The sequence below is a fragment of the Opisthorchis viverrini genome, assembly GCF_000715545.1.
Source record: "Opisthorchis viverrini unplaced genomic scaffold opera_v5_151, whole genome shotgun sequence".
Lineage (NCBI taxonomy): Eukaryota > Metazoa > Platyhelminthes > Trematoda > Opisthorchiida > Opisthorchiidae > Opisthorchis > Opisthorchis viverrini.
Window position 1 is genome coordinate 729,945 of NW_008751807.1, and position 17,378 is coordinate 747,322.

Here is a 17,378-nt window from a genome sequence, read left to right on the forward strand (position 1 = left end):
AATTTGGTGCAATTTGGTTTGAAGTAGAACATAAGGTTGACGGAAACCCGGGGACTGCGCCTACCTGATGAGCCCCAAGTAGGGCGAAACCGGTCGTGGGATGTCGACGGATTTTCATCAACCTTATGAGTAGTACATTACAAAGATAATTCAGTACCAGTTTTGTCCCGGTCGGGACCCATGAGGCTTCGATCGACTGGTGTCTAGATAAATAGCTGAAATCGCTAACAGCTTCTTACTATAACGAGTAGCGTGATATACCCAATATTCGTGGAATATCCGTGGAATAATTACAAATGAACCGAAGACCCACAGCACCAGCAGTCAGAGATCCTTTATCAGGGGCGTCAGACAAACAAGTTTGAACATGATGATCATGTGCTAGTAGAGCAGCATTAACGCACTTGTCGGACTTATAAGATAACTGAAGTTCGAATCCCATTCGGTACAGCCAGAATGGGCGTCACCGACGGACCAAAATGTAACCCGAATCTAATGTGTACTACTCCTTCGGCCGGAAATATACAGGATTATCGGGGTGGGAAAGAACTGAGTGCACATGCACAGTCCGCCGACCGGCAGACTCCCAACAGCATAATCAGTAGAGGATAGAAGTCGCGAAAACAACATAAAACTCTTGATTGAAGTCAATTTCTCGAAATTTACTTGTTCCGTAAATCTTGGAAGTCGATGAACCACGCAAATATGCATCGGTTGAAAAAGGTGAAGAGGAAAGGCAATAGAAATAGGGGAAAGAGGCTAGCATCGCCTGTATAGGTACTTTTGACCGACTGGCGTGACTCATGTTTCCCGAGAAAAAACCACCAGCGACAAATCACAGGCTGGGTCGGTGGAACAGACAAACCGAGCGAATGAAGAACCTACCAAAACTGGATCGAGTAGGAAAAGCGATATAGCGCGTAACGCGCATGTCATTTATATATACATAGGCATAGAGGAGACTTAAGCCAGGGCCACTGTTTTGGTTTCTCACGAAAAAGAATCCGGTAACTTTGTTTCAAATTTATGAAAGAAATAGGAGTAAGGTACATGGGCAAAATAATGGCAATAGTGGTAATGAGAATAAGAATAGGATATATTCTATCTGTTTGTACGAGCTTGTAAACTTATTAACAGCCTGAACAACCGGGCTCCGCTGAGACCGTGAATGAACTTTTGGACAGGGAAGGCATAAACGTATATACACGGTTGGGAGGGATTTAGATTCGGGTTTAAGGGGGCTCTGAGTGTTCTATTTGGCACGTCTCGCACCAGTTACATGACGCTTCTGACCGAAAGCCAATGCACTGGAAGTGGAAGGCGTCAGGCTGATGAACCTGGAAAACTGATTATCACGGTGGCTCACTGGAATGTGGGCGAGCTGCTGGCGCGAAGCTTTCGTCCCTTGTTTTCGAGACCTTCCAATGTTAGTGGGAACGGAATCCAGTCCTGACTGTTTTTCAGGTTCCTCCCACGAGCGATCTTCGCAGACGGTGCGTTGATGGAAGGCAAGGCTCTCACACATTGGTTGTGGTTTAGATGAGCATACCAGGTGCACCTCAGCCGGTTCAGCGGAGCTAACAGGGGAGACAGGTCGTAGACAGCGACGTTTGCTATCTTCGTGCTCGGCATGAGGAACAGTGGATTCAACGACAGAGCTGACTTTTCCATCCGTGTTTATCAGCGTGGATAGGGAGGCTCTGAATGAAAATGGAAAAATTTCGAAATTTCGAAATTTCAGAAAAACCCGACCAATAATGTGATTAGGAACAGGATAAAACGGGATTAAAAAGAAAAAAATTCGACAAAAAACTAACATGAATTCGGGGTCACGAAAATGATGCCGTAGCCTCCGCCTGCAGATTTGAATGTGTATTCAACAGGAATCGTGATGCCCAGACCAAATGGCCACTATGTGGATCAAGATTAAGGCCTGCTGTGCAACCGATACGTTCGATTTCTTCAGTACACCTTCGTCAAATGATTGGAGCTAGCATACAAAGAAATAGCACAATGTCGCCCCCGCAACACTAGGGCTTATTATTTCCCGTGCCGCCAACTCGAGACCCGAGTGTCTGTGCACGGAACAACAGAATACTTGTGTTATTACACTAAGAATAACAGAAAACATATCACTAGTATCCACAAGAGCGCAGAAATGTACTCGAGCTACGAACTAATAACGCAATCCGAGAAATACACCCATTTGCAAATCAATTTGGTTTTCACGAGAAACTCAACTGAATCTCTCCTTTATGATATCCTACGACTGAATGTGTTGCACACAGGCCGCCTCATGCTTCAGTTGGCACGATATTCGAGATGTCGCAGTATATGAATGAAGTGAAACTATTCACAAGGTTGCTGAGTGTATTTCTCGAAAACAGTCCAATTTGGGTTCAAGTAAAACACAAAGTTGACGGAAACTCGGGGACTGCGTCTACCTGACGAGTCCCAAGAAGGGCAAAACCGGTCGTGGGCTGTCGAAGAGTTTTCAGCAACCTTGCGAGTAGTTTCCTTTATGATAATAACGCAATTCTTATTTGACGAATTAACATAGGCAAAAGAGGATCAGTCTCACCAGCCTATTTCTTCAAACTTATTTAAGAGCAAACAGCTAAGCCGACTACTCCCATTAACTACGCATCGCAAACGCATAGTCTGTCTAGCGTTCAAAATATCAACACTGTAGTGTGTCCGTACACTGCTGTGAGAACAAAACTCATGTATGAATCATAACAAAAGGGCAATGTCGTCCACCAGAAGTATAACCTAAGTGATCTGATAGACAGCTAGTATAAAACACGTGAAACTTGATTGGTGACAACAAAAGGAAAACTAATGGGAAGTTTGACCAACTCGGATACCAGGATATGTATTGGAATGTGCCGGCTTCCAAGCAAGAAATCCCTGTTATCCACCTCAGCTTGCTTACTCAGTCAAAAGCCATGTAGAACGGAGAATTCGGATCCAGTTGCTACATCTTCCCCAACCGACAAATGGAAAAAGGGACAACTAGGCAGCGGAAACGATAATCAGCGAACAGTGCCCTAGCAGAAAGTGATATTGTCACTGCTATTGGACAGAAAATGATGCCTGCTTGTAGTATCGGTATATGCGGGATGGCTCAGTGGTTAGAGCGCGGGGTTACTGGCCTCAAGGTCCGTGGTTCGAACCCGACCTCTGCATCTCGACTTCCACTGGCAATTTGACAGTATCCCAGTACTCGTTCTTTCCTCGAGTGGCACGGCAGCTAGGCACCAAAACGCTGTTACGACGACATGTGCCTCAACGGACTGCATTTCTGACGCTGATGACATTTTATGTTGAGAACTATCCAGGTTCATCCGTCAAGCAAGAAGCACTGAAACTATCATCTTCGGAGGCGATATAAATGCTCAAGTCGATTGCCTGGGCTCCTCCGAACCACATCTGGGTGGTCAATTCGGAGTCGATGCTCATCACACAGGATGGCGCGCGACTCTTCCAAATGCGCTGTTTCTGGCCAGTATGAATTTTCAGCATAAACCATCGCACTGCATAATCGGACGACCACCAACTGTAAAAGAACCGTACGCACAATCGGATCGCGTGCCTGTCGGCCACTAATGGAGAACCGCATCCAAGACTGCAGTTCATTCTGGGGCACACAACTTGATTCTGATCACGCCGTGGTGTGGGCACGCCTGACAGTTCACTTTCCTTCGGGTCCTTCCAAGTCAGCAAGAAACATGCCAATCCACTATTTTCAGAGAGCTACCATGGATGAACATTATCGATCTGACATAGCTCAACTACCCTCTACAGTAAAGCAACATTGTACTGGTAGCGAACATATGGATGATGCATGGTAAAATGTGAAGGGAGCTGTGCTAGCGGTGTTCAAAGCGTCCGACTTCTCTGATACGACTAAATGCCTGCTGGATATCGTCCAGATCGCTAATCATGATGCGTGCCAGGAGTTCCATACTAGCGAACAACGAGCAAGACGGCGCACACAAATCCCTCAAACGCCAAATAGTCTAGGGAAGACCGAGAGGTTTGGTGGACATCGAAAGCCCACGAAATGGAAAACGTTTTTATTACAGGAAACAGCTGCGCCCTAAACCAAAGGAAATCAAATGGACAGTGTGGGGAAACATGGAAAAGACGGCTCATTAATTCACTTGCAAAAAAGCCGACTGGAAATATGGGCCGAGCAGACTATTTAATTGGCCTCCCGCAACACAGCCCCTGGAGATAGTGTGAGGGCGAATGCAATAAAAACCTTAATCGCCCATCGGAAGAATAAACAAAGTATGCACTATCCCTGCTGAGACGTGAGAAAGCACTGGGACCAGACGGTCTGTATCCAACCCTCTTCAAAAAGGTAGAGAATCCCTGGTTACCCATTTGACTAAACTTATTAGTACCATACGATGTGAAGAGTCTGCAGAGTGGGACACATCGACACTCATTCCTGTCTTCAAAAAGGGTAGGCGGGTGCCGTGGCATTAGCCTGGTAGCTGTGACATCATAGGTGCTCTCTGGCTTTATCCTTCGAAGGTTGACTGAACACAGAAAGGTAGATATGAGGAAATCAAGCAGAGTTTCATCCTGCAAGATGAATCGATCACATTTTCACCCTCCCACAGATTCTGACAACGCTTCCAGCAACAAACAGTGGTGGTACTCCTGGACTTGAAGGCTGTCTTTGACCCTGAATCGTCAGACACTACGGTAGCGTCCATGGACAAATTTGTCTACCTGGGCGGCTGTATCAGTCCCGATGATCTAGCCAAAGATAAGGTTTCCATCCAGATTGGGAAGGCCAGAGGAGCTTTCATGAACTAACATTAACTGCGAAGCAGGCGTAACATCAGCTTTTCTAGTTTACAATACTGTGGTGCACTCCACATTGTTATCGTCCAGCTGTAGCACCCTTTCGGTGCCTAACTACCACGCCACCCGAATGAAGGAGGGCTAGGATACCACCAGTTTGCCCAAGCCTAAGCAGGGGAGGTAGAGAGGCTGGGGTCGGGTTCGAACCACGGACCTTTCGATCAGTAAATTTGCGATCTAACCACTGAGTAGTCCGCAGTGTTATGCTTCCCACTTACAAAACGAGTACATATACTGAAATCACGTACTGGCATTAGGTCTACTGAGTTAAAAGAAAGGATAATTTGGTTTATTCCACGACGTGGTAGCTTGTACAGAGGACGATGACAAGATGGACTGGAATACATTAATTAAAGGATAGGGAGTGTTGATGGGGGTCAGTGGACGGATGTTAGGGCAACTGCTGTGACTAATAATGTAGGTGAAATTTACATATGAGATTTCTCTCTCAAATCACTATTAGGAGCATAATGAGTTCTAAAAAAAGTAGGCAATCCTTGAGAGATCACTTTTCCATACCCTCATAGGTTGGGTGAATCGCTTCGTTATTTTTTAACGACCACAATAACTCGAGTTTTTGGAAATGAACTCAATTCAATGTCGAACAGAAACTTACAGTTCCTCTGCCAAGACACTATATTCTCCAGGTTTGTCAGAATCTTTCGGCCTTTCGTGCAGCTCAGCCACAGCATCTTCCGTGGTGCTCGGAGTAAGAACTGGGCTTTCTTCGGTGTTGGATAACTCATCAGAATTGGATAATTCTTCCTTTGAACTTCCTACTGCATGGGTAGATGTCGTTCCATTGTCTCCACTGACTGGTTGGACATGACTTTGGCCTAACACCGGAAACTGACTAACGGAATGGGGCGGCTTAGCAACAGGGGCTACTGACTGTGAGGAAAGGGGTGCGTTGGGCTGTACAGTGGAAGGCAGTTGTAGGTGCAGTTGAGGTGGTATGGGAACGGGATTAGATACAATTATTGGTAAGTTCGTGGGCAAACCATAAGGGGGACGATGGGTGTTCGGTTATTAGGGACGCCTGGCCCCCGAACACCACCCGAATGAAGGAGGGCTAGGATACCACCAGTTTGCCCAAGCCTAAGCAGGGGAGGTAGAGAGGCTGGGGTCGGGTTCGAACCACGGACCTTTCGATCAGTAAATTTGCGATCTAACCACTGAGTAGTCCGCAGTGTTATGTTTCCCACTTACAAAACGAGTACATATACTGAAATCACGTACTGGCATTAGGTCTACTGAGTTAAAAGAAAGGATAATTTGGTTTATTCCACGACGTGGTAGCTTGTACAGAGGACGATGACAAGATGGACTGGAATACATTAATTAAAGGATAGGGAGTGTTGATGGGGGTCAGTGGACGGATGTTAGGGCAACTGCTGTGACTAATAATGTAGGTGAAATTTACATATGAGATTTCCCTCTCAAATCACTATTAGGAGCATAATGAGTTCTAAAAAAAGTAGGCTATCCTTGAGAGATCACTTTTCCATACCCTCATAGGTTGGGTGAATCGCTTCGTTATTTTTCAACGACCACAATAACTCGAGTTTTTGGAAATAAACTCAATTCAATGTCGAACAGAAACTTACAGTTCCTCTGCCAAGACACTATATTCTCCAGGTTTGTCAGAATCTTTCGGCCTTTCGTGCAGCTCAGCCACAGCATCTTCCGTGGTGCTCGGAGTAAGAACTGGGCTTTCTTCGGTGTTGGATAACTCATCAGAATTGGATAATTCTTCCTTTGAACTTCCTACTGCATGGGTAGATGTCGTTCCATTGTCTCCACTGACTGGTTGGACATGACTTTGGCCTAACACCGGAAACTGACTAACGGAATGGGGCGGCTTAGCAACAGGGGCTACTGACTGTGAGGAAAGGGGTGCGTTGGGCTGTACAGTGGAAGGCAGTTGTAGGTGCAGTTGAGGTGGTATGGGAACGGGATTAGATACAATTATTGGTAAGTTCGTGGGCAAACCATAAGGGGGACGATGGGTTGGCCAATTCATCGGGATTATGGACATCGTAGAAGTGGGCTGGATCGTCATGATGATAGGTTTCTGAGTAGGATCTGTGGGTACTTGGTGTGGTTTCAGTGCATCCAACAATCCTCGGCCATAGACACGGATTCGCTGCCGGCAATCCATCGATTCCTGAAGAAAATGTTCAAAGTAGGATTATGCAAATGACCCAATAGTGTTAACTCTCACGGACCATTCAATAGTTCCGAGCATCCTAGTCTAAACAGTTAGACACTGGCGTCTGTCTATGGACAGACTCAAATAAAGATGACAATAAACGAAGAGAAAGCACGTCACATCAAGTCACGGAACATCAATAGTTCCGAGCATCTAGTCTAAACAGTTAGACACTGGCGTCTGTCTATGGACAGACTCAAATAAAGATGACAATAAACGAAGAGAAAGCACGTCACATCAAGAAAGGCTGACGCACACTTCAGTTGAATTGAACAAGAACATACGCAGTCGTATTAAGTCGGATATGGAGTATGTACGGTGGGGTGCAAGAGAGGGAAATTGCCTTTTTCTCATGAACCTTCTAGTATCCGCTACCGTAGATCAAATCGGATTACGAATTAGGACGTGAAGCAAAGTCCGGTTCGCTCAGGCATGACTGTCTCGTTTACCCCTCTGAGACAGTCTGATTCATCAAAGTACCACGGTGCTTCATAAGCCTCCACAGTATTCAAGTTACCCAAGATGCGCATTGCATCCTTTGAACTAATTTTGTAAGCAGGGCTTTTCCGAAACCGATCTCAGAATTCGATACGCTTCACTCATAACTCATTAATAAGGTGGTCCCGACATGAAACCAGTTCAGCAAAATTCAGCACACCTCGGTAAATTTAACTCTGGGGAATACGGGGGAAATATGCGTTCTATAGGTAGCGTGAACTAGGAACACTGTTCCAACTAGCGTACAACAACCTGACGAAGCGTAGCAATGTGAGAGGCCAATAATCCCCGGATTTCCAACCTGGTTGGACTGCGATAAGCAGTTCCGATCTCCGAATGGCATTTTCCCCCTCACAATCAGCAACTCTGTGATCAAGCAGCTGGGTGATCCCAAACCACTTTCGGCATTAATAGCATACACAGCGGTTAAGGCGCGAATTTACTGACCAAACTACAGTTTTTGTTTCGACTTGGGTAGCCTGGCGGTAGTCCACTCCTGCTGACTCCCTCGAGCGGCATGGCAGTTCCGTACCGAAAGGGTGTCGCAACTGAACAATCATTGTTATTTATTTACCTTTCAGTTGCGAGTAGTTGTGGAGTGTGAACTTTGTATCCACACACTCCTGAACTGGCGTAGTGAACCTGAGTCCATTGCTTCCCCATCTGCGGTAGACTAATAGAACTGTTTGAACGAAAATGATATGGACACAGTCAATCGTTGAACTGAGAAGATTCTGATGAGAATTAACCGCAGTTTGAGAAAATTACGCGATCGTGGCCGCCTGTTAGGAATGTGCTCATGAAAAGCTCCAAAAGGAAATAGAGGTCATTTGCTATTCTACGCAAAAATTGAGGGAACCGTGGTATATCAAACGTAGAATTGGGGCGAGAGCACCTGTAACCCAGATGCAACCTACTACTGCAACAAAATATCCAATGAAACCGGCGTTTTTTCATTCACCATTATGGAAATGATATAACTGAGACAAAAGTAGACTGAGTAGTGGGTGTCGAACAACATGACTGGTTACGAAGCGAAACCGAAGTGCACGGGGTTGACACCAAAGGATGGCTGTCTTAAAGGGCAAGTAAAAACCCACCTTCGATATCCGAATAATTCGACCGAGAATGGATATCTCCTTTCGACTGTGTAGGAACTGATAATGCGGCAAGACTGCACTGCTCAAAACGAGATAGGCATACTCAAACGCCTGCTTGACCAACATTGCTTGGTAAGATCGCCTTCCAACATCGTTGCCTTTGGAAAACACATCCAAAAAAAGTTCGAAAAAGTGGGTTAGGTGCTTGGTCTGGTTTCAGAGCGATTGTCATCGAATTGAAAAAGGTACTTTTGGGGTCGAGTGCCACTTCAGAGTTGGGTAAATGAACTATTTGGGATCCATACAAGCACTACATAACGGGCTCCCTCAAACAAGTGACCTAAGTAGTACACTCAACGACAGTGCTACGCAATGTGAGGGACGCGCAGGGATTGGTTCCCCCTACATACTACTACCAACATACTACATACATACTACCCCTTACAAACTAAGAACCGCGGAAAATACGGGAAAAAAATCGGGTCAACTTGAAACATCCGCAATCCAATATCTTATATCACAGCCAGCTAGTCGCTCTGCGTACTGAGCAGTACGGACAGGACCACAGCGGAAGCACACCACACAGAAGCCATGCTAGCAGGCGCAGCCTCAAGAGTAGAGTAACCCAAGCTGTTTTGTTTTTCCAACCTAATGAACAACGGTAAGTAATCACCATTAAAATATGACACTCCACCTGACGACAATTTCTGCAAAAAAAATTGCTCTAATACGACCGCCTAGTTGTGCACGACTGTTGCTCATCCGTCCTAAGTATTTCGGACCAAACATTATGAATACTTCAGCTATCTTTCAACTTCAAATCAAGAGAATCGCGAACTACAGTATTCAGTTCGTGAGATGTCTAACTTCACGCGTAGCTATCTACCCCTCCCCCCTCCAAATCACCGGTGAACGAAACTGCGGCAGCTACAACCACTGTACGGCGAGTACGCGGTTATTACAGCTGACAATGGTGATGATGATGACGCGTTCAGTTTGGTCAGTCGACTCGATAACCACAGATTGAAAGCATGCATTTTGGTGCGGAATGCTAATAAAGGTAATAGTGAAGCTAAGAACAATAAGAAAGTTGAAGGCCATCTAGTGGAAACACCAGACTCTTTTGCTGAGCTCATAAACACCTAAGTCTACTCCATGTGAGGACTGGTGCTCAATCAGCTGCGTATGCATCCGCACACACCATACTTGGGCGCTGAGAAGCTTTCGGATCCCAATGAGAAGCAAACTTACCAAAACCACCTACTGAAGTCCCTTTTCGACAATACGTCTTCCGATATTCACTGCTACTGGAAAGTACTGTCTGCAACCCTGAATAAAAGCACTTGGAGAGCTCTGCAAAAGCTTTCCTACAAGCAGTGGTGTCCGCCACTCCCTGCATTTTTGTTTAATTTCATTATTGATGAGTTAATGAGGCGAAATCCGAAAATCCGGTGTTCAGATCTTTCCGAGTGAGGACCGTGACGGCCTGGAATAAGCAGACGATATTGTTCTTATTTTTGAAAAAAGAGCGGGAAGCGCAAGAATTACTAGAAAACCTGACCAAGGTCGTCCAATCCCTCGGCATGTGTTTCTTACTCATAAAGTGCAAAGTCATGCTGCAGGACGCATAACCCTTAAACAAGTCTTTAAGAATTCAACAGGAAACACTGGGAGTTATGAAACACTGTACGTATACTGGGGGTTGAACCAGCTCTGAGAGCTCAATGAAGTGAACATACGAATCTCAAAGGGCATAACTGCTTTTGCAAATCTGCGCCACTCGTGATACCAACAAGACATCATCATCATCATCATTGTCAGCTGTAAGAACCGCGTACTCGTCGTACACTGGTTGTAGCTGCCACAGTTTCGTTCACCGATGATTGGGGGGGGGTAGGTAGCTGCGCATATCAATGGATCCCAAAGGACAAGTGTACCAAAGTACAGTGCGGACTGTTGTATGGTTTCGAGATTCTGCCACTTCGCGCGGAGGATCTAAGACACGTCCAGATCTTTGGCCACCAATATCTTAGAAATTTAAGTGGAATCAGCAAATTCGCGATGTGATCAGAAAGCGTGTTTTGGCGAAGCAGAAGACACTTCACTCAAAAAATCTATCTAGCAACGCAAACTAAAGTGGTTGGACCGAGTTACAGTCTGCCGAGAAGACCGTTGTCTTTCACTTCGAAGTGGCGGAAACTTAGAGGTGGAGAGAATATGACACAGCGGAAGGGGAAGTTGCTATGAAGAGTTTGCGCGCTGTTGGTGGCGTTCGACTCCCAGGGTGGGATTCACATGACCCTACCGGCACTTGACTGGACACTGTGAGAGCTCGTGGCCAATCGATGGCAGTGGCGTTCATGCTGGCAGTTTCTATCTGGATTCTCTGACTGAAAGTTGGAGGTGTAGGTACCTAGGATGTTTCTGGTACGCTAGCTTTAGGTCTCCCTGATCCATTTTTCTACTTTCCATCATAAGGATTCACCAAAATAAAATGACACGGTCGTGTGGCAAAAATCCACCAGTGTTCTCCTTTGGTGTTGCCGTCAATGATGATAGGTATGTAGGCATCCGCCTTGGTTTGGTCTTCCTGATCCCTCCCACAGGAGCTTGCCCACACAATCGAGTGTTTTCCGGCAAACTTAAGTGTGAATCTGTTACGTGCCTCACGTACTTTGGAATACTGCCTCTCAAATTAATCATACAGACTTACCAGAGAATCCACGGAATTTCTCGCAATTAGTATGCATCTGTTTGCAGTATTGTTCCCTGAACTCAGTAAAAATCATCCTCCCTAACGGCTCAAGTGTCTGGCTCAGTGTCGTTGTATGCATAAACGTGGACCTGATAATTCTTCACCCAAATCCGCACGTGGTACCTTACTCCTTGAAAGGTGCCATAAATGGAAATCAAAACGTATCGATCGCAAGGCTGAAAGTTTAATGAATCTGAACAGATTCATTCCTTCTGGAACCTAGCCAGAGTAGTCAGTAGTGATCGTCGTGCCCTCCCATTTCCGATGCCCATGGTTTCCACAAATCTCACTCCTAATGTGAAGTGGATACATTGAGTCACTCCTCAGAACCGCAACATTCCTGCAGCACTTGCATATCGCTCATTAACACACCCGGAATTGCCCATTTCCACGAGCAGCGCTTACCGACTCCTACATTTGAAATCTCCAAACCTTCTGTCCTTCGTGATAATCCTTATTCTTTCCAAACTAGGCCTCATGGTTCAGCTCTTCAGTTTGTCCCTCTAGTCTAGTCCGAATCCCCCAATTTCTGAGCGTGACACCCGCTCATCTCATTCCGTCACCTCCAATCTCTCCATAAACTTGAATCTTCGCCCGTCTTGATCGCCCAAAGAGAGCTGCCGGGGACGGAGTTCTGTTTGCCATCTTGTCACAACAATGCTTCACCCGAAGTGAAAATTGCAGTGATTGCTAAACGTGACAGCCGGGTTGATGGACCATCAGTGAGCCATCTAGGTAAGCTGGCTCATCACTGATTTCAAACTACCTATATGTCGCGCATGAAATAAGTATAATGATGCAGTTCAACTTTAGTTTTCACGTGACTACAACACAGTCTGATCAACAGCTACATGGCTGCACAAACTTGTGGAAGTGTGGACTAAGAGATCAGGTGGTGTGGGAGTTTTGTCAGCTCTACTGCAGGTCAGCGGTTATAAACTATGCAGATACCAGCTCAAAAGAGCGGAACTGAATTGAGGGCTCAGATAAGAAACTTCAGTGAAACCGACGATAAATTTCTAAGCAAAAAAACTGGCCTATCTTCTTGGGAATCCGCCGCGACACAGTGGAAAAGGCCTTGTGTGCTTTGTGGTTAAGTTGTCCAGCCAGAAGATATCTGCATAGCAAGTCCAGAACATAATTAAGCAAAATCTGAGAAAAGTGATGGACAAAAAGTAGAGTAAAAGTAAGAAGCATTTACAGTTGCCACAAATGACGTGATATTAGCTCACCAGGACAGAGAGGATCTTCGATGCACAGGATAGAAGGGCGTACGCTGTGAACCATGTTTTGAAGGACCACTTCCTTTTGAACGTACTCCCCACGGTCCGTCACCCGAATGGCCGTTTTAGAGTAGTTGAAAAGCCTGCCGTAAAGTTCGAAGAATTCTAGAAGCAGAGTGCCTAGATTCACGTTTTCTGATACCCATTTGGAGGAAATTGTGTCCTATTACAAGAGGAGTGTAAATAAGAATGCGACAAATAACCAGAAAGAAAGCCATGTTCAAAAACAGACGGTAGACTCAACGATCAGATACATAAGAGGGGGTGGAAAATGCGGACTAGAACGCAGCATTACCTCTCACCAATATGCATAAAATCTGGAAGTAAAAGTCGAAAGTCAATATCCAGGGAATGACAAGACCGAGGTACAATTTGGTAAACCAACCTGACTTGTGCCCTGATTTACTGCACGGTGGCGTGCATGTAAGAGCCTCCGAGCATCCGGCAACGAAAAGGCGTGAAAGAGATCACGGGGAGTTTGGGTGTTGTTTGTGTTGTATGCCGTCTGTGCTTGGTTGGAGAAGTAGCGGCTAACCGATCTCAGTGGCGTTCTTGCTATCAGTTTCTCTCCAGATTGATTGAGCGCTTGAAGGCGTAGGCACCTCAGAATGCTTGACAGAGGCCACCACTAGGTCCCCTCCCCCACCCACTCTCCTCTTCTCACTCTAGGGACTTAAATAAGGTTAGACGAAACTTATGATTGTAAGGCAGTGAAGCACCAGTATCAACGCTGTGCGGTTGTCTGGCTCAGTTAAGATTAACCCAGGTCGATGCGGCGAACGGTTTGCTGTATCAGCATACGCCCCCAATGAGACTGAGGGCGTGTCTTATCGAGATCCGTTACGACTGCTTCAGTCGGCAAGAAGGACGGATACAATCCTGGCCGGTGATATGAATGCCGAAGCACCAGATCAACGCTGTACGGTTGTCTGGCTCAGTTAAGATTAACCCAGGTGGATGCGGCGAACGGTTTGCTGTATCAGCATACGCCCCCAATGAGACTGAGGGCGTGTCTTATCGAGATCCGTTACGACTGCTTCAGTCGGCAAGAAGGACGGATACAATCCTGGCCGGTGATATGAATGCCCAAGTTGAACGACTATGTCCAGAGGAAGCACGTTTAGGTGGTAGATTTGGAGTCAATGCTGAGCGTACGGATAATGGGGAGCGGCTTCTTCAGTTACGTGCAGATCATCGTCCGTTCCTAGCCAGTGCGAACTTCCAACACAAACGCCCACATCGGGTTACTTGGAGACCACCTACCACAAGACAGCCGTCGACTCAACTGGACCACGTGGCTATCAGTTACCGATGGAGAGCATCAGTTTAGGACTGCCGTTCCTTCTGGGGTACACAACCTGACTTTGATCACGCCATCGAGCGGGCCCGGTTGCCACCACTTTGCTCTAGCATTACGTGTTCAAAAATGAGAGCGGTTTCGTTGATTACTTCGACAAGTTTCAGTAGGTGAAGAGTATTGAGCACAGTCATACGGGTGACGAAGATTGCTTGGAGGTTGAATGGAGGCGAGTTAAAGAAGTAATGTTTTCAGCTTTCAGATCTGTTTGTCCAGATAATCTGGCTCGACTAAAAAACCTGCCCAGCCGTAACACCCCTTTGGTGCCTAGCTGCCATGCCACTCGAAGGAGGCACGAGGACTGGGATACTGCCAGGCTGCCCAAGGCTAGATAGGAGTCGAGAAGTAGAGGCCGGGTTTGAACCACGGACCTTCCGGTTAGTTAATTCGCACTCTAACCACTGAGCCATCTCTCTCGACTAAGTGAACGCTGGATATCGTCGAGATCAGCAGATCTTATTGCTGCCAGGAAGACCAGATCAGCAACTAGCGACTACGATGGCGCACGCAAATCCCTCAACCGGGTAATCAGACGCTTGAAGAATTACAGAGAACACTGTTGAGTTTGGAAGGCCCATGAGATGGAGGCTTTCACTGCAGGCAAAAGCCGCGCCGTTTCAACGGATTTGATCAGCCGGTCAAAAGGCAGATGTCGATGAAACAGTGTGCGACAAAGACAGGACGGTAATTCACTCCCTCACCTTTTGTGTGGTGTGCTGAGCATTTCAAATAACAGTTCAGCTTGTTTCCTCCAACACGATCGCTGGAAAAACCCAGCTGACCTGAATGAAATATTGACACCAACCCACCATCAGCAACCGAAATCCAGCGGGAGATATCGATCATGAAGCGCAACAAGGCACCTGATCCGGATGATCTGCAACCCGCAGTCTTCAAAGACGGTGAGGTGATGGTGAACAGGTGAACTGCAGAAGAGTTGGAACGAAAACAGAATACCAGTCGAATGTAGCTTCTCGATCGTCACTACAGTTTTCGAAAAGGGCGCAAGAACGCCATGTAAAAACTATGGTGGTATCGGCTTGGTATCCGTCGCATCTAAGGTGCTCTTTAGCACTGTTTTGCGCAGATTGACGGATTATCCAAGAAGATTCATGAGAACCAAGCTGGGTTTCACCATGGTCGAGGATGCATCGACCGTATCTTTACCTTCAGACGAACTTCTGAACAGTGCCACTCCCTGAGACGTCCGACGTTGGTCGTTTTTTCCAAATCTGAAAGCTGCTTTTGATTATGTCAATCGTCACAAACTTTGGCAGTGTCAGGCCATCAAAGGTTTTCTTTGAAAATTTATATCCCTTGTCAGAACATTGCTTGCGAACCCCTGTGGGCACTGTTCGGGAGGTCAGGTCCTAACGAACAACTCTGCCCTTTGTAATATTCCACTGAGATTGCATTTTCTGTTGTAGCCAAATGAGCTGCAGTGCTCTTTCTTCCATTGGTTTATCTGCAATACAGCCGATCTTCATCTGGTGTCCCTTGTCTTCTTCCTTCAGGTCTTTCCCACCTAAGTAACTAGACTATCAAAGTGATAGAATAAATTCTATCAAGCTCCTAAATAACCCAGCTAGCTCACAGACAACACTGGTGACGGGCTTCCCACGACGTCAATTTTATCTGATCGAATCCAGATGAGTCTGGAACACCATCAAAAACACTTTGAGCACGCGCAACTGCAGCAACAGAAGCAATTTGAGCACACGCAGCTGAAACTCATGCAGGCGCTGACCAAAAATCTGAGTAATCAGGCAGTGAAGTATTCAGAATTCAGTATTCACGGCAGTGAAGCATAGGTGATGAACACTGATGTCATGCTGTCGATGATGATGATTCAGGCTCCAGAAAGCAGCAAATGTCAACCACCAGTTTCAACTGCAGACCCTCTATCACCGAATTTACTTTTGACGCGGAAGCAGATCGAACCTTCGACTCTTGGTTCAAAAGGTACCAAGACATATTCCATGTTGATTTCGCCAAGCAAAATGACCCACGGAAGGTACGGTTTTTAGTTAGAAAACTTGGCACACATGAAAATAACCGCTACATGAATCACATACTTCCCAAATGGCCCAGTGATCTCAGCTTCGACAGCACTGTCCAGAGCCCCACGAAAATCTATGGCGACAAGACGTGCTTGTCCAACATCAGATAAGGGGTGAGTTTGTCGGCTTTACAACACTTGCCGATCGAGAATGCGAGCGTTTCAAGCTCAGTGATATGGAAGAAAATCAACTCACATGCCTTATATTTATAACTGGATTTCGCATCCTGCAGAAAATTTGTCACACATCCCATGAATAATCATCTTGTCCGTCTTTAGCTCGACACAGCCTCAGAAACAGACACAACAGGCGCCTACGAGTATACGGGAAGCTCTCACCTAAGTTCACCATGTCCAGTAGTGTGAGACAAGGCCGTCCCCATTCACTTTTGTTATTGATATGCTGCTTGAGATTTCTCCGCTTGCCTATGAAAACTCAGGAGTCGAAATGCTCCCGGGACGCACGCTCACAAACATTGAGTATGCGGATGATATTGCTCTCCTTCGTTCAGACGATTTCAAATAAGCTAAATAACTCCTCCACACGGTTTGGATTGCATTTCAAACCTGCAAAAAGCTGCTACAAGACAGGATGGAATTAAACCCGTGCTTGCAGGCGAGTTATTCTAAGCATTAAATAAATTTGTTTACCTAGCCAGTTGTATAAGCTGCGGTGGACCGGCTGGGGATCAGATTACTTCCCGATTACTTCTTGGCGTTACCCATCCTCCGACACCTACAACGCCGACGTGACGTCAGTTTGTCTGTTAAGGGAAGAGTTCACACTGCGGTGGTGCGATCCATACTGCTTCATGGATCAGAAAAGTGGCCCCTACGTGCAGAGGACATGAGGAAGATGTCAGTGTTTGACTATCAGTGTCTCCAGATCACTCGTCAGGTCTAGTGGAAACATCGGATTAGCAATGCTGAGGAACGCCAGATGTTCGTAGGAAGAAAAAACTCTCTCGATAGATAAATTACTCACGATTCATAGGTTACGCTGGTTAGGACATGTACTCCGCATGCCAGAAGACAATCTACCTCGCAGTTTTACCCCAGCACTGTGCTGATTGAAAGCGGCCGAGAGGTATGTTGTTGTGAATTTCATGGTTGTACGAAGGCTGGGATACTCACAACAACATATGAGGTATGACCTGCAAACGAAGTACGAAAACATTGGCCAATAACCTTGGTCGGGTGGACAACTGCCGCCTGCCTGGATGGGAACCCCGG

The 17,378-nt window shown here is 46.2% G+C and overlaps 1 protein-coding gene across 1 annotated transcript in view; it reads right to left on the minus strand.

Moving 5' to 3' along the window:
• Positions 1–635: 635 nt before the first annotated feature.
• Positions 636–17,378, minus strand: part of T265_14168 (hypothetical protein) — a gene marked incomplete at both ends in the record, with an annotated part of 20,101 nt that continues 3,358 nt past the window's right edge. Inside the window, 5 exons of the mRNA XM_009172323.1 lie at positions 636–1,700; positions 5,498–5,734; positions 6,489–7,048; positions 8,692–8,849; positions 12,679–12,892. Coding sequence (XP_009170587.1) covers positions 1,253–1,700; positions 5,498–5,734; positions 6,489–7,048; positions 8,692–8,849; positions 12,679–12,892 — 1,617 coding nt within the window. The remainder of the gene's footprint in view (positions 1,701–5,497; positions 5,735–6,488; positions 7,049–8,691; positions 8,850–12,678; positions 12,893–17,378) is intronic.